The 18,763-nt window shown below is 36.8% G+C and overlaps 1 protein-coding gene across 1 annotated transcript in view; it reads right to left on the bottom strand.

Moving 5' to 3' along the window:
* The window catches only part of MARCHF10 (membrane associated ring-CH-type finger 10), a 71,843-nt gene that overhangs the window by 24,173 nt on the left and 28,907 nt on the right, over window positions 1–18,763 (bottom strand). The window contains exons 6-8 of the mRNA XM_063300430.1: window positions 7,690–7,836; window positions 4,763–6,155; window positions 3,654–3,820 (exon numbers count right to left, since the gene is read on the bottom strand). Of these exons, the coding sequence (XP_063156500.1) occupies window positions 3,654–3,820; window positions 4,763–6,155; window positions 7,690–7,836 (1,707 nt within the window). The remainder of the gene's footprint in view (window positions 1–3,653; window positions 3,821–4,762; window positions 6,156–7,689; window positions 7,837–18,763) is intronic.

The raw sequence follows: 18,763 nt of genomic DNA, 5'->3' as shown, positions 1-18,763 counted from the left end.
TAACTGCCATTAAGCCAGCTGTTTCTGAAAATGGAAGAAAGGCTGATGCTTCTGCCCATCATCAATGTCAAGCCTATCAAGAAACCAAGTAATTTTGATAGGGGAATTTAATCCTTTCTTTGGGAATCAAAAATCTTTACCCAAGTATGACTGTAAATAACTGATACATATTTATAATCCACTCTGTACTATATAATTTTTTAAACAACTTACTGAAAACCAAGAGATAGAGATTGCGGAGATGGAGATGGAGATGGAGATAGGGATAAATTAAGGGTATTAAGAATTTATGTGCATTTTTCTCTAACAGTACTTGCATTTTTCAGACTCTGTGTACATTGACAGGAATATCTTTCAGTTAACTGTATTTACCTGATAGAAAGATTCCACCACCCCCAACATACACCTCATTACTTGTGAAGGAGGACTAAAATAATCTTGCATTCATTGCCAAGAACAGAAGAAGCTGGTAAAAATAAATGAGTGGAAAAAATGAAAATGATTGCAGATCTCACTTCTGAAAAGAATGGATGCTTTTGAGACCAGTCACTATCGGGAGAAGCTGCTTGACTGTTCAATTTAATCGTTTTGTAAAAAAACAAAAAACAAAATAACACCTAATCAGGGCCATTCTCTTTCTTGTCTTTCCTCTCTTATCCAGCAATCTCTTCCCCATGCCTCATTGACATTCATTGGCAATGCAGGTACTTCTTTTCACTCCATCTGGTTTTCTTTTTTCCAATTTTTGGTGGAAGGAAGAATGGGAATAGGTGTTTATGTGTAGATATTTAGGTATTTATGCATTTCTGGAATACAGATAGTCCTTGACATACGATCACAACTGGGACTGGAATTTCCATCATAAGTCATTGCGGTCATAAGTCGAGTCACCACGTGACCGGACCCAATTTTATGACCAACTTTTACGGCGGTCATTAAGTCAATCCGGCTTCTCCAATGGGCGTTTTTTGCTGGAAAACGGTAAAAAACGTTGCAAAATGTGATCACATGACCGCGGGACGCTGCAACCAGTCGTAAATGCAAGCCAGTTTTTATTTATTTATTAAATTTTGTCACCACCCATCTCCCCCCCATAGGAGGGACTCTGGACAGTTTACAATAGCGACAAAAGCATTAAAATATTATAAACATAAATTTCAAATACAATATAAGACATAAATATAGTATAAAATCTAGATGACGATGATAATTAAAATACCGCTCATATATATCTAAAGGGCCATTTTAGGGCAGGGGGCCACTGCAGAAAAGGCCCACTTCCTGGACCCCGCCAGATGAATATCCTACCCCCAGAGATAAGACAGATTCCATCTCTTGTGGCCTTTCGAAAACAACTAAAGACCTGGGTTTGCCACTTTGCCTGGGGTGGGGAGGGAAGTAATCACTCCTGGAGATGGCTGGTGCCCTAAAATGGCCCTTTAGATACTTTCCCAGGAAACAACTTTTTCCACCATGCATTTCATGTTTGGGACTTGATCTCTGCACAAGATGTTATGATGTTCTCAGTGCAATTCATGATGTGTAGTTCTTCCAGCAACTGCTGACACCCCACTCCCCCAAATTGCTTTCCATGAAATCAGGTATTGTCTTGAAGGTGTGGTAAATGTAGCAGCATTTGAAAGTTGCAATCATACTATGGTCCATATGTTTGATCAAGAGGAGGTGATGGGTGGCAAGAAGATGGATCTTCAGGTTCAGATGTCTGAATGCAGAGCTGCAAGATGATGAGGGATGTTGTTGAGCAGCAGGAGGACTCTAATTGCCAGGCTTTCAAAGGTAAAATATTCCCGCACCTCAAATAGAAAGCAGTTGTTGATCCAGTAATGCAATAGTCACTCACACTCTCCTGTTGTTTCACCAGAAATGAGAAACTGGTTTTTATTCTCCTTTTTCAGGACACACAGATTCTCTGCTTGGTATGTGGGCTTGATTATGCAGTCCCCTGCTGCATTGCCACACACCAGAAGAGTAGTGAGCAGCCTTGAATTTTTTTGCTGATGAAGTAGTAGAATGATACTCACTTCCAAAAAAGGTTGGTCTCATGAGCAATCAAGATTGGCTCTGCTCTACTTTCAGGAATCATTCAGTTGCTAGGACTCCTTTGCATATCTTTGAATTGCCTTGTGGTTCACCAGTGCAACTTCCCTGGCCATGTTGACATTGTGGAAGCTGCAGTAATGCTTGGATCTCTGAAACCAGGCCCTGCAGACCTGGAAACCATGCTCATCTCCCTTTGTCACAAATCACTTGTAGATTACTGGTCTGCTTAATGATACATTCCTTTGAGCTTGTTCCTCTATTGACAGGCTGAAGGTCTTATCCATCCATTCCAGGGGGCCATGCTCACAAGAATTCTGGGCTTTCTTTTCATTATGGAGCACATAGCAGACTTTTGATGCCATAATGCCATACAAAGATGTAGCGCTGCCCCCACAAGCCAATAAGTGTAGCTGCTTTACTTTCTTGCTCAAGGGCAACATTTTGTGCAAACATTTGTCATTATCTGCAACAGAGCTCTCCATTATGAACTTGCTTGTGATTCCTAAGAATGCTACAGATCTCTAGGATTCCTGGGAAATTGGGGGGATGGAGGTAGAGTTCTCTGCTGTGCACTTGTTCGTTTCTGCTGTGGAGAAAATAACATGCAGGAAGAGAACAACCACGTACAATGAGAACATTGCAGAGTGCTAGGAAATTGGATGGAGGCTTGCCCATGAACAAAAGATAGACTGCTCAGAACAGCATACCAAAAACTGCAGATATTAAAAATGGATAATGGTGGGTTTAGGCCATTTATTTATCAAGCGTGGATATGTGAAACCATGGATAATGAGATCCCTCAATTAATTCTGTAAATGGGGTTGGGAGATATCTGAGATTAGGGTGGGGTCTAAAATTCAGAGTTATCTTCCTTTCATATAAATACAGTAAATACGATTAAGACCCATTAATTTCAATAATGGAAAGTGTGTATAGTTGTCATTAATCGTTTTTCCTATGGCTTGAGGCACTGCACCAAAATAATTAGTTGAGGAGTTTTAAGTAGGCTTACCAAAACATGCACACTGAGCATAACCAGCAGTCTAATTTTGGACTAAGCAATCAATAAAAAAATAAAATAAAAATCATCCACAGCTAATCCATACATAGCTAAGATTAGCTATGGATTATTTATTTATTTTCTATCCCGCCTTTTTTATTTTTATAAATAACTCAAGGCAGCGAACATACCTAATACTCCTTCCTCCTCCTATTTTCCCCACAACAACAACCCTGTGAGGGGAGTATTGTTACAATGTATTGAAATGCTTATGTAGAATTTTTTTATATGTGAATAAGTCCAATAATATATTCCCCACATGTTCTTGTTTCATTCTTTTCTTTAGTTTTATTATTTTTCCTTTTTTATAATTTTATGTAGTGTTTCTTATTTTTTGTATTCAATTAATAAAAGCAAAAATAAAAATGCAAAAATAAAAATAACATATTGTTCTGTTATTACAAAAGTAGGAAGGTGATAAACAGTATAATCTAGTTTTCTTTCTCTTGATGTCAATGTGGTTGAGTAACACGATGAAACTTCCGAAATGTTCATGCTAATATTTGTTCATTTTTTGAACCTGTAAACATACCTGATTTTATTTTAGCCTTTAACCAGGTCTTTAGACATTCCTGATGAACAAATCGAAGAGTTCCTCCACATCCACAAGGTTCTAGCAGAGGATTGGTTACAGATCCTCCTGCAATCTGGCATATCCGACACTGGTCTCCCTCCTCTTCAGAGTCTTCAGCCAGGAGACTGGAAATACAAGGGAATTTTACAATGTTGCAAAATTTGAATTCATATCAAAGATCTGGAAGAATGGTATTCAAAAGTGTATGCCTGGAATATGTTTGAAAATTATTAAAAGTATAGAGCATCAGGAAAAAGCAACAGATCTGTTACTTTTGAATTCTCTCTTGCATGCTGAGTAGCTTCCACCATATACTCAATTTAATTATAATACAAAATTGCAAAAGGGATGTCTCTCTTTTTCCAGGCTTCAATTGAATTAAGTTTTAATTATGTTTAGAAAGTATCTCAATTTTCCTCAATTTCTACTTATTTTTAGAAAGCTGTAATGTTGGAGCCTCTGAAGAACGGATGGACTCAGTTACAGTGGCAATGAGTGCATTGTTGGAAGACCTGAAAGACCAGGTTAGGGATGGATTGTCATGGAGAAAATTTATCTATGTGGTTGCTAGGAGTTGAAAACAACTTGATGGCACATAATCAATCAATCAATCAATGTTCCTGTAAATAGAAACATACTGTTGGTTACACAGTAATTCTAAAGTCTCTGTAAGAATGTGATTTGATGAAACCTAAAGGGAGGAGGGGGAGAGCATCCATTATTCCCCAAACTCCAGTAAACTGAAGAATATATCAGAGTGATTACGCAAATAGTACAAACTACATCATTTGAATCACTGCATCATTTGTGTGATGACATTCCAATCCAAATGATGTAAATTACCAAAGAATTTATTTTCTTGTATGCCAAGTCCATTCCATCAAGGTCTGGAAGATCTTTGGAGATATTTCTCCATCTGATTACTTATGCAAAATATCCCATTTTATGGCTTGCAGGTTTAGACTCTAGAAATGAAAAATAGATTTCCATTAATTTCTCCTCTTGGTACTTATGCCAGACAGAATACATAAGTGTCAATATTCCTCCATCCACTATCTTTTACTCACCTCTCTTGCAACTTTTTTAGCTTCTCAGGGTCTGTTTCAGGTTTATTAATCTCTTTGGTACTTAGTGAATTGTAAGTAGTAGTACTGCTTATATAGTTGCTTTGATTCCGCAAATCAGATACTGTCAGGAAAATTGGAACTTGATCAGGTAAAGGACCAGCCATGTGAAGATGTGCTGTGAAGTTTGTCCGGAAAAGAGATGGAGGGGAAGAATCTGTTGATGATGAGGAACTGTGGGAATTCAGAAAGTTATCTTCATCATGAGAAGCAGTGCTTGGAGATATGCTACTGAGACCATTGCTTATATTATCCTCAAGCAGGCTGCTATCCTCAAAGGTGCTGACTGTGGGTGATGAAGACTGGCAACTTTCAGCACCTGAAAAGGAATCCCTGATTCTTATGGGAGATAGTTGTCTGCGAGCAGTTAGTCTTGCGTTTCCATTCAGTTCTGTGATTTGCACAGAAGCTGTAGCAACATCCACATTGCCAGCAATGTCACTTCTGTTTGCAGGTTGTATTAAGGTGCCTGGGATATTAAGTGTAGAACGCATAGAAGGCCTCTGCACTATTGGTCTAGCTGAAGTAACAAGACCAGCATAATATCTTTGATTGCTCTCAAAACTCTGTCTTTCTCTGCCATAGACATTGCTCCCTTGCCAGTCTTCAGGAGAATTTAAATTGCCAGGAGCCTCAACAGCTGCTGTACTTCCTGGTCTGTTTTCAGCTTGTGAGTTTTTTGTATTAAATTCCAAATGTTCACTTTCGTTTTTGTGAGTCTCTTCCAAAAGGTTTTCTTCAAGAGCATAAGATTTTCTTTGATCTCTTACTTTTCTTTGTCCTACTGAATGTGGTTCAATAGCTGGGTCCACTGTTACATCATGTTGTCGTAACAATCTATGGGAAAGTTCAGCCCTTCTTCCATCACTCCCAACTCCAGTTTCACAATTATGCTGCTCCACTTGTGTTAAAGATATCCCACTACCCCTACTTTGATCAGGAAGAGGAGGTTTATTGAGATCAACAGAAAGAAGTTCTTCTAAGTTATCATTTTTGGTGTCTTCATTTACTCCAACAGATGCTTCCACATTTGAGCACAACACTGTGTAAAAATCATCTTCTTTGGACTTTATAAGGGTATTTTTAATGGGTGGAAGATTTGAGTTGCTTGATTCACTTGATACAGAAGAATTGTTAGCAGTCTGAACAGTAGAGTCCATTGAATTAGCCAAGGGCTGCTGAGCTACTGTAAGAATATTTCCTTTCTTAAGATCCTTGTCTAGGTTTTTGCTATCTATGGTTAATTTAGAGGACTGGAATAAGTTCTTTTTTTCTTGAGGTTTCTTCTTTGTCTTCAGAGTAGGGCCATTTCTTTGTCCTATGACATCTTGTGGTTCTGTATTGAAGACAAAATTGGCTTTTATAATTTATTTGCCTACAACTAACTTCCTAAACATGTTATTAAGTATAATGATTCCACACTGATGGAAGAAACATTCTATTTCTATATAATTGAAATATAGGCTATATAAATGTGATGAATAAATAAATAAATTCTGGGACCACGTTATTTATGGTAGATCCTTTAAACCATTTGTTTAATCTTTGAGGTATTTTGACAAATGCAATGAGAGAATGGGCATATCTGCACTTATCTGTCCTGTGCTAATGCTGGTTTAACTCTATGCTGGCTTAAGAAAGCGCAGCCCAGACAGTTGCTCTAGCAATAATTTGAAAGCTACTCAGTGCAAACAGTGGGTTACCATATCCTCACATTGAACAATTTCCCTCCTGCTGGGGCCTCCCACCTTTCTGTTCCAGGAATGGCCAATTGCTTTCCTTCTATGGACAGATCTCTCAGAACATATATATTTTCATATCTGTCTTCGTGTGTGTGTGTGTGTGCACACACACACAAATACATAAAAGTAAAGTTAAATTTACATATACAAAGTTAAAATTTCAATATACATATATGTGCAGGCAGAACTAGCAGCTTTAAAATAAAATGCTTCTTTCCACCTAGTACCACTCTAACAAGTTCTATACTTGTTAGAGTACCACTCTAACAAGTTCTAACAGCATAGTAGATGTTCTCTTTGTTTTGCATAGATAAGGTTGCCAGTTTGAAACCTGGGAGAAATGATGCTTTTTTAAAAAAACACTATTTTTCTTTTCCTAAGCCCTAGTTTTCTTCCTGGTCTTTTCTTTCTTCCTTTCTTCTTCTTCTTCTTTTTTTAATGTCAGAGATAAACCATTTTATCTTTTTTCTAGTCAACTGAGATGGAAGAGTTTCATCCTTGGCTCCCATATAGCCTGTTTTGAAAACTGGTATGTTTCTCTATATTAAGGAAACTTTTTACATTTAATTAAATTTAATTTATAGGAAAAGTGGTCATACATCTGGATGAAGTATTATATATTTTTTTCTAACTAGAGGCTATGACAGAACAACTCACAATAACTATGGAAGGTTGGCAATTATATATTTACAGTTCTGCTGAAGGTTACATTGGTCACTGACCAAAATAAAGAGATGACTACTACAGTTCTGCCTCAAATCACCAAGGCAATGCAGCTTTAAAATAGATATTCACATTATCTCAGTGCCACAAGAGGTACCAATGAAATGTGAGAAATCATAGACTATGAGGTAGAAGTCCATACTGCTGCCCTTCTCTTTATCTTTAGAAGATGTCCTTGCATATTGGGAGTATAATACATATCTTGGACCTGCTTCATATATAAGCTTAAAGTAACTTTTAACTTGAATCAGCTTTGGTCAAGTTTTCTCCTTCAGCTACAATTGAGCTGAAATTGTTCTATGTGCTCTCTCTTTACTACAGTAAGCAAGAAATCAACCCCCAAAATTCCATACAAGTATAAATAGGAGCTATAAAATTAGCACAACTTGAAAAAGAGTTTCTCACCAGACCCAGTAGTCTTTGTTATTCCCTGCAGCATTGGTGTTCTCCTTCCTTTTCCTTCTGCTTTTCTAATAGTTTCAGAGTTTGAATTTTCCAGCATACTTCTCTGGTTCATTCGTTGTCTTTTTGATAAAATTGGCTTCTGGAAACCTATTAAAACACTGGTTTATTAAAGCGCTTCATTCCCTGCACTAGAATGATAAAGTAGAAGGCTAAGGAGATTCCAGCAATAAAGAATGCAAGATGCATTTGGAAGACACTGGGAAAGAAGTATATAAACCTCTTCCTGTGAGAAACTTACACTCTGGGTTAATTCTAGTTGGAAAATGACAGGTAAATATTTCTTTTGAAATTCATAGGCAAAAACAGTATTAATACTCTAGAACATCTTATTATTAATCAGCCTTTTATAATATTCACTGTTTTGCAGGAAGAATTTGGATTGTGCAAAGAGGTGAATTGCAATATATTCAATTAAAACATCTTTTGACTGTTGAATTTGGACTGGACAAATTAACAGTACCAGGGACCCTAAATTATTAGTAATATTAGGTAGATTCTTGGATGATTCCAAATTTATAGTTCAAAAACTGAGTTATTTTCTTATTTATTTATTTATTTATTCATTCATTCATTCATTTTCCTTTCTTTGTTGTTAAATCCTAATTTATTCTTTCACTTTGCATTATGCTTTTCTTCTTTTTTTCCTTTCTTTTGTATCAATCAATGCAGTCAAAATAAAAAGAGGAAGTGTAAGGTGCTTGGGTACAGCATGTGAAAGAATAACATCCATCTATTGTATAATAAATCTGGATTTCTAAAAAGCAACAATATTGGTATGTTAAATGTGTTTATTTAAAACATTTCAATATTAATTTTCATTAAAGAAAGCTTGAAGTGGTTTAGAATTAAAACTTACAATTAAGATGGGTTAAAACAATTAATAAAAACATGCAATAAGACATTTTATAAAATAACATACAAAATAAACATTAAAACAGAAATACATTATTAAAAGACCTAAGAGAATAAAAATGTTTTTGCCTGATGCAAAAAGACAATAAGGATGGTGCCAGGTATACCTCACTGGGAGGGGTTCCAAGCAAGGGGGCTAGGACTTAAAGGCACCTCCTGGATAGCCACTGATACACCACACATCAGCATGAGAGGAAGCACGTCCCTCTAAAGAGATCTTACTTTAATCCAGGTAATAGATATTTCTCATTTTTTTAAAAAACTGGTAATTTAAGAATAAATCACCCTGCCTTAGATAGAGTTATATTCAACTTGAAAATGCTGATTTGCAGTTTCTGCCTTTCCTGTTCAGGTGGCAGGTGTGCCCGTAAAGTTATGTTGGTATATCAGCTACATCTGTCAGATTCAATCACATGGTTTAGTTTAATCGAGACTGGGTTACCACAATTCACTCCATATGAGGTACCTCTGAATTTTAACTGATATTAGAGGAAATACAATCTCCCAAAATTGCCCACTAATTCAGTTCTACAGAGAGATTCTTCTGAACTACTAGTACCTGTAGCAGCTTGGCTAGGTCCGTATAGTGAAAGGTTGGAGGTCTCAAATCTCTCCTCCCAGAAACCCTTTGGGTGTACATAACACAGCTCCACCTCCTACCTTTGTGCAGCAGTTTGAAAAATGTCTGCTGCTATCATCTACCTTCCAGGGGGAAATCTCAGCTGGCATTTCCCCCCTAAATCAAGTATGTAAGAAAGACAGGGTTCCTATACTTGTGTTACTTTTCTGGCATATTAAAAGGGGGAAAACATGAGGGAAAAATGAAATGAATGCTATAGCACCACCTCCTGGTCTTGTAGCACTGAGGCATATGGCTAGGGAAATCAGCCCCTTTGTCCCTCTCCACTTTTTGGGAGGTAGGCCAATCTATAAAATAAAATTAATAAAATCAAACTATGAAAAATAGGAAAACAGAAAATGTAAAAAGTCCTTTTTAATTTTAAGTGGTCACTTGCAAGACTCAACTGTATAGGAGATAAAACAGAGTTGTTAAAATCACAAAGTGTATCTTAAAACAACCTCAAAGAGAAGAAATGCACAGGAAAATGGTAATCTGGCAGACCACAAGATAATGCAACTCTGCGGCAAAGAAGGTCTAAGCTGCATAACAATACAGTATTACTGAGCTAGTGCAGACAAATATAGGTTAGTCATTCACAATTATTTAAAGTATGGCTTCAGAATTACACTTCTCAACGTTTGACAGAGATGTAGTCTACAGGTATTTAGATTTTGGCTAACATATTTATATAGAGAGAAAGATAGAGGAGAGAAAGAAATGTCATTTTAATGAATCCAGAAAGCAATTATTCAGAAATTCCAGAAGCAAAATATTAAATACAAACACTACCATAATTTTCTGGGTACAATTGTTTGCTTATTCAGTTTCTTCAAGCCACAGCCTTCTGCTTGCTTTCCCTGTACTTTCCCCAGCTTCTTAAAGGGTACTTTTTTTCCTTTTAAGAGAGGCTGAAGAAATTCCTCTCCTTGTCCTAAACTTCACACACAGCTTCTTGCAGTTCTTAATTCCCAATGATGTCTACCTGCAGTCTCCCAAAAGAACACAGCCTCTTTCTACCTAGGATGGGAGGGGTCGGGGGATTTGACCCTGTGCTTGATAAACTTCATGTCACCTCAGAGTCAAGGTTGATTAGAACTCAGACACTGTCTGTCATTTAGACTGGTTGGCTATGAAGTTGGGCTTGAAGCCAGCTTTTCAGAACAGCATCTAAGTTTTTTTCTGCCATGCCTAGAGCTGAGCCTTTGGGAAACTCATCTTTCTCATCTTTGTAGTTCGTCATTTTCTGAACATCTTATTTCACCAGGATTTTGTCCTTCTGAGTTTGAAGTATTCATGTTGACCCTGCAGAATGAAATGTGTTGTTTTTCTGTTGGCTGTGCTCTTATATTTTAATTATTTTTGAAATATGCTACTGATAATTTATTAAATATAGATATTTATTAAGCCAATAACATAACATCTGATGTTATGCTTTCACTAACATAGCTTAATAACATTCATCAAATAAACTGCTTTCTGGATTCAATAAAATGGCATTTCTTTCTCTCTATCTTTCTCTCTATATAAATATGTTAGCCAAAATCTAAACGTTTCTGTCAAACATCTCTGTCCAACGTTGAGAAATGTAATTGAAGCCATACTTTAAATAATTGTGAATGACTAACCTATATCATAAGATACTTGGAATATTATAAAATACACGGTAAAAAATTCCTTAAGAGTATTTAAGATTATCTTAAATAATTCTCTGAGGCAACAGGTATTTTTCTTTTTGCTTTTTTAGTAAACCAAAACTAACTGAAGATACATACTGTAACATGACATCACACTGTTATAAATTCAGGCCTCTTAACAACACTTAATCTGTTGAGACTGAACAGTACAGGTTTTCAAACAGATTTGTGTGTTCTGGAAGTTAAAGAAGGGAATCCATAATTAATTATCAATCAAGATAATATTTGAGGTTAATAATAAAGCTTATAAACATTCAAGCAATAACAAAGATATTCAAGACTAATGGCATACAATGCAACAACATAAAAATCTGTTTATGGGAATTTGCCATATTATTCAATTCCTTGAAAGAAAAATGAAACAAAAGTTCAGAGAGTGGGGTATGTATGTGTGATTGTGGGAGGAGGTGTTAAATGAGCTGATTGACTTTACACAGTGTTCAACTGTAGAAGGAGATGGCAGAAAGAGAGAAAAATCCTTGCTCTGAAAAGCCTAAAATCTATGAGCTTCTTGCTACAACAAAGAGGAAGAGAAATTTAAAAGATGTAACACATAAACAGATGCTAAGAAACACCTTTTGCACAAGCATTGGCTCATTTGAGAACGGAGAATAAGCAGAGAATGTTTCTGGTTTGAAAAGTGAGAGAGGCAGAGAGAAGAAAAAAGAATGGTTGTTTATTCGTTCAGTCGCTTCTGACTCTTCGTGACTTCATGGACCAGTCCACGCCAGAGCTTCCTGTCGGTTGTCGCCACCCCCAGCTCCCCCAGGGACGAGTCCAGAAAAAAGAATAACCTTTGCTGTAATTCAGATTGAATTTCTGATGTGTGCCCTAAGGAGATATGGCTTTCCCCCATCTTTTGTCCATTGGATTTCAATTTGGTTTCTTTACAAATGGTTTTCTTTCTCAATGCATTAAGTTACACCATGACACCAATCAAGGATGCCCCCTTATATCCTTTAATTTTCAACCTGTCTTCCATTGTTCCTGTTCAACCCTGGTCTTCCAGGGAAGAAATGGCAGACTTAAGATGGCTCCATGAAAAGCAGAGCCAACAACTGCAGCGGAATGAAGAGCCAGAAAGTAGACCAGTTTTTCAATAATTCCTCTCCAGACAAGGAGAGGACTTGAGATAGCCCACAAGTGCTCCAGACAGCTGCTTCTCATAAGGAGACCACAAGATAGTGGACTCCAGTGGGTTTAGAGCTCTGGGAGATGAGGGAATAACCATCTTGCTCAAACTGCAGTTGGCACCTTTGATAGGACATTGGGTTCATATACTTCCTTTTCTAATCAGTTTCAGAAATTCCTTGTTAACTGCTTTTCAACTATTAGGAACCTTTGGATTGACAAGTTTTATAACACTGGGTGAGTTTCCTTCAATCCTTAGCAAGTTTTAACTACAGGTTTAAGAACTTAAAAAAAATGGGGGGGGGGATAAATAGCAAAAGGGTAATTAAAACTTTGATTTTAGAAAGTTATAAACAGACTAAGAGTCCAGATAATTTTGAAATAGGATTTTGGAATTAATTATAAAGAATCCTTCCTGTGAGAAAATGCTTTTGTTTTGGATTTAAAAAAAAAAAAAAACATAAGATAGGATTTTAAAATATTGGACACTAGAGGGAACTAGAGGGAACTAAAGATTACAATTAAAGGAGAACACTTAAACTTGACTTACAATTACAGAACGAAGCAACATATTTTAACATTGGACATATTGAAGGATATTTTTGAACAATGGACCCAGAAGTTAATTTTAAAAGTGCCTGCCTCTATAGATAGACTGTGTCTAAAAGCTGTTATGGAAGAGGAGCAAGTTCTACCTGACAAGATTGAGACTGAATTGAAAGTGGATTGCTACAAGAATGACATGGGAAAAGTTTTACACTGGACATACAAAAGAAACTGGCTGTTGTCTCTTTTTTTTCCCATTCTACTGTAGTTCTTGAATCTTTAGCTTCTTTCATTTAATTGTTTCAAGATATTAAGGGCATAGTGGCACTTGATACTGAATACAATTGTTTTTTATATGCTGATGATATTATGGTTATTTGATATAATTATTTAGTGTTACTACCAAAACATACTGAATTTGTACAACAATATACTTTATACTCTAATTATATTGTTAACTGGAAAAAGTCTGATTTGCTGCCTTTGGGATCTACAATATCCATGGATTACTGCAAGAAATTGGTATTTACATTTTGTACAGATGGTATAAAATACCTGGGTTTGCATTATTCTCAACATATATCACAATATATTGAATTAAATTTGTCTAAATGTATATATATATGGTTTCAGTAGATAATAACCTGATAGTTAAAACTTCCACTGAATTTCTATGTAAGATCAATGTGATTAAAATTAATATTGCATCAAGATTATTTTGTATTTTAAGAATCCCAATATTAACACCTATTATTTATTTTTATTTATTTTCTATCCTGCCTTTATTATTATTATTATTTATAAATAACTCAAGGCAGCAAACATACCTAATACTCCTTCCTCCTCCTGTTTTCCCCACAACAACAACCCTGTGAGGTGAGTTGAGCTGAGAGGGAGTGACTGGCCCACGGTCACCCAGCCGGCTTTCATGCCTAAAGCGGGATTAGAACTCACAGTCTCCTGGTTTCTAAGCCGTTGCCTTAAACACTAGACCAAACTGGCTCTCTTAGATACATGGATAGAAAAACTAATGAGAAAAATTTTATAGCAGGCCAAAACCCCTGAATAACTTTGGACAAATTAGGATTGTTTTATGATGAAAGTGGGTTTTAACTTGCCAGATTTTCAACTTTACCATTGGGCTCTTATTTTAACATCTAAATTCTTATGTAATGAGAATTTGGGTGGGGGAGTAAGCATGTAATCCCTCTGAAATCCTTGCATGTTTTAGGTTCTAAGTATAATAAACAGAAAACTTCACTTCCAGCTTTGAAAACTGGTAGACATGTTCGGTCATTAATAGATATGAGATTAAGTTTTGATCCAGAACCACACAAGAAATTGAAGCCGTGGAATAATCCACATTTGAAGATAGCAGGAAACATGTTCTACTGGAATGCCTAGATCAAACATAGGATAAATACCTTAAATCAGTTGATTTACAAAGGTTGTTTTAAAGACTTTTAAAGACTGTGTTCTGAATATGATTTAATTACAACATCCACTTTGCAATAAGTATACAACTGAAACAGGTATTGACAAAACAATATGGCCCAGATGCTTTAGCAATGTCAGAGAAATCTGGAAGAGAGATATCTGGAATCTTGGAATCCTTAAGAGATGAAGTGCTTTAAGTGAAACCAACAATTCAATTTTATATAGAATTAAAAGAGAGAATGAATATTAGCATCTGTTATATACCTGAACAATGAAGTATTACAAATATCCAGTCTTGGAAAATCAGTGGGTCCAGATTTAAAAATTTAAATTTACTTATGATTTAAGAATGATATTAATTCATTATAAATACTATTGTGTGTCTATTGGACCCCTCAAAAATGTTTTCAAAAGGTTGGACATCAGATTTTCTGTGCTGCGGTTGTACGAAATTGGAGGGCACTTTAACTCAAATATTTGGTCTTTTCCAGCCATAGCATATGGTCCAAGTCATAGCATATGATAATACAATTTTGAAGAAATATAACAAAGATGTAAATATGTTAAATTATATTCCTAAAGTATAAAATTTGTCATTTTGTGAAGAACTTTGGCTCTACTGAGCCTGGAGCTTGGCAAGAGGATAATCTTACATAAATTGAAAGGAACGTATTCTCCTGATATTAAGCAGTGGATTCAGGTTATGAATGTTTTCTATTTTTGAAAATAGATAACATCTTTATGGTCTAAAAATGTGGAGGTGAAACAATACATTTCTACTGAATATGATCTAGATTTAATGACAAGCTTAAGAATTAAACTAATCTTTTTAAGGGACGCAGTGGTGCTGTGGGTTAAACCTCTGAGCTGTTGAGCTTGCCGATCGGAAGGTTGGCGGTTCGAATCTGCATGACGGGGTGAGCTCCCGTTGCTAGTTCCAGCTCCTGCCAACCTAGCAGTTTGAAAACATGCAAATGTGAGTAGATTAATAGGTACCACTTCAGCGGGCAGGTAACAGCGTTCCGTTTAGTCATGACCACGGAAGTGTCTATGGACAAACGCTGGCTCTTCGGCTTTGAAACGGAGATGAGCACTGCTCCCTAGAGTCGGACACGACTGGACTTAATGTCAAGGGAAACCTTTACCTTTACCTTTTAATAGATTAATGGATATTACATGGATTTTTAAAATCAATTCATTTTCCTTTTTCTGTTTAGTCTATTTTAATCACTGTAGTGTATGTAGAGTTTTTTCATTGTGTAATCACCACTGTACTTTTAATATTGTTTTGTTGGTTTTTGTTGGTTTTGTTGTTTGGTATATAATGTCTAATAGATATATTAAAAACCCTTCCTTTGCACCACTAGTAGTATCTCCTGGGTAGATTATACTGGCTGGACTGATTCTAATGGGAGGATGTAATCCTGCAACTAACTTGTCACCAAGCCATGTAGGGCTTTATATGTTAGCAGCAGCACTTAACTTGCACTTGGAAGCCTATGGAAGCCAGAGTATGCCCTGCAACATTGGTATAATATGCCCCCACCAACTAATAACTGGTTTAATATCTGCATTCTTTGCCAACTGCATCCTCCAAATGGACTTCGAAGGCAGTATTACTGTAGTAATTTAAATCAGTGGTGACAAGGATATGAGGCACAAAGTTCTCCTTCCCCAAGTAAGGCCATAACTTACATATCAGCCAAAGGCAACTCTGGCTGTTGCCAAAGTCAACTCTGGCTGTTGCCTCCATCTGCTGTTGTAGCAGAAGCTATAAGTCCTGAAGAATCCCCAGTCACAGAGCTGCTTCTCCACCTCATCAAGAGATGCCACTAGAGGAAATAAAGAACCCCAATGGACGAGCAAGAACTCTGCCTTGCTAGGATATTCTCCCATACAGACCCTCATACTCTCCAGGCAATGGGGCAAGATGTCAATGACATCACTACTCTGGCCTAAGGTAGTGTTGTAATGCTGGGCTTTATCACCATATTGATGATACTGAACCCCAGACTGTCAAAAGACCACTCCTAGTGGCTTCAGGTAAATGTTAAATAGATGACTCAGAGAGACTTCTGTCTGGCAGAAGAGGTGATAAGATTTGAAAAGATCTTCACATATTTTATGCTGTTACAATGAGTGAAATATGGAATCCTTTGTATGAATCTTATAACTGTTTTAAATTTGCTGTGCTTAATAACAGGATTGGGCCTACCAGAAAAAGTCTGTTCTTTATCTGTTTATGAACTTGCTATATCATGTCTTGCATTATGTACCAAGTGAAAACAAGATATGGGGTTATTCAAGTACCTTGATAAACTGAAGACCAGACATAAATAAGGGGAGGAGAAGAATGGGCAATGCCACAAGATTTGCAGACCAGAAGTGTCTGAAAAACAGATATCTGAGACCAACATGCAAGTTTTCCACCCCTGGTTGTGTAATCTATCTGGATCAGCCCTGAGATGAGTGAGTTGACTAGCTGTGCATGAGCACCAACTGAGGACCTGTTCCTGAAGGTGTGGATCTGCAGCTGGACCTCAAGAATATAAAAATATTGGGTTTTGGGGCCTAAGCCAGAGAACTTCCACAGTGTCAGAGTCTCCCAGCTTTTGCCTATTTGTATCCTCCTTCAATTAGTTGGCTACAGGATGTCAACTGAGCTGGCCAAATGTAAGAGCCTTTTCCCTTAGTTGCTTTTATATATTATTGTAAGAAGTGTACATATATCTTTTAGTGAAGTTTGAAACAGTATTTTGCTTCTAACTGATGGTGGTGGTGGTGGTGGTGGTGGTGGTAGTGATGACTGCCATTTCACCTTGGAATAAAGGAGAACTTAGCAAGAATTTTCCTATGCTTGAATGCACCCATGAGAGAGACAGGAGTGTATTTTGAGCTGGTAACAGTCTTGGTCATTGCCCTAGTAACATTTTGTAAAGAACAAAAGTCAGGTAAGATAGCAGCGTCTAACGCTCTAAACTATACTATACTAAAAACAAGTATTTTCACAGCCATTGTAGGCCAGAAATGAGAATTAATGCCTTGCCTGTAATTTATAAATTGGGGTTAAAAACTGAGGTTAAAATCTTTGGAAAAGGATAATCTTTGACCACAAGATGTCCATATGGATTTGCAGCTTTCATGAGGAGGTGGTTTTATTTGCTGGGCTATCCATTCCAGTAGACAGAACAGTCACAAGCATAACACAGTAAGATGTATGTGGAAGAATAACTCACTACCCTGAATAATCAGGCGTTACTCCTTCCCTCCTGAGATCAAGAGTTTCCATGTTGCCTGGGAAGAGGTTTAAAACAGCCCCATCTCCTCCTTAATTGGAGAGTGTGTCCCATAAAACAGACCAGAAACCCAGTGTGTGTGTGGGTGTAATGAAAGAGGAATTGAGTCAGGAAGACAGCAGAGAAATGGGGGAAATGCTCCAGTTCAAAGGCAGCAGCAGTGTCAGAACAATACAAAGAATGGTGAGCTTTGGAGCAGCTGCCAAACAGGCAAGACCCACGGAAAGACAGAGCCAACAGATTGGGAGTGGGGGTAGAGCTTGACTAGCATCTGCAAAGAAGCAACTGAAGCAAGCCCACTTCATGCAACAGTCCAGGCACAGAGTTTCCCAAACCAACTCAGAAACCAGGAAGAGTGAGTGCTGGGGGAAGAGAAAAAAACCATACCACAAGTCTACAGAGAAGGAATGAAAAGGGTTTTCAAATGTAAATTGAGTTTGTGTACAAGAGATGAAGACCTGGGAAAATAAGAAAGACTCAAGAGCTAGGAAATAATCAAGATAGGAAAGTATAGAACAAAAAACATGAACATAGACCTAGAACACAGACATTTATAGATTAAGTAAGTTAGAAGTAACTGTAAACTTACAGTAGTACAAAGACCCCCAGATTAAGATATGTAATAAGAAAGTAAGCAGGAAATAACACAGAGTTAGCATCTACAGTATGTACTACTAAAATTCTCTTGTTTGTCCGTATGTATCCATTAACTGGGCAAAACAGTGCATCGTAGGGCAACAATTTTTGAACCAAGGTACCTTAAATGAGCTAACTTACAGAATGCATCCAAAATCCAGGACCCATGGCTCCCATGGAATTGAAATTTGGCAAATTTGTAAAATATTTTATGATATAAAAATTATCATAAAACATTTTATGACATAATACAAAATGCCATAAAACATTTCCTGTGGTCAGCTCCTCATGTTTTGCTGTGCTATACTGTTCAATATAAATGACATGGGCTATTTTCAAGGCAGATACATCTCTGAATATCTCCATGAATTTTTAAGAACTTTTCCAGTGAAGACAATACATTAGAAGCTCTGCCACTGTTGAAGGCATTGAGGAATCTGGTAAGGAAATATCTCTGAAATGATGACCCAACAGGTCATGGGTTATCTAGTTAAGATTAAAAGTAAGGAGTAGGACTTTACTTTTGTATAATAAAACAACTGCTAATGGGATAAAAGAATCTGAATCTTTGTCTCTATGGTCTGTACCATCTTAAGAAAAACCCTAACATTCTAGATTTTTACTGTACTTTGATTCAGCAACAAAAGATGCCAAACAATGGAACATAGGAAATGTAAATTGCTTTTTGTCAAGCTCACTGTTAGCCTTTTCTCCCCTGAATGCCCCTTTGTATCAGACTT

Source organism: Candoia aspera, chromosome 4 (genome assembly GCF_035149785.1).
Source record: "Candoia aspera isolate rCanAsp1 chromosome 4, rCanAsp1.hap2, whole genome shotgun sequence".
In the NCBI taxonomy this organism is placed as follows: Eukaryota; Metazoa; Chordata; class Lepidosauria; order Squamata; family Boidae; genus Candoia; species Candoia aspera.
The sequence above is the reverse complement of the archived record's forward strand: the minus strand, read 5'-3'. Positions and strand labels throughout refer to the sequence as shown.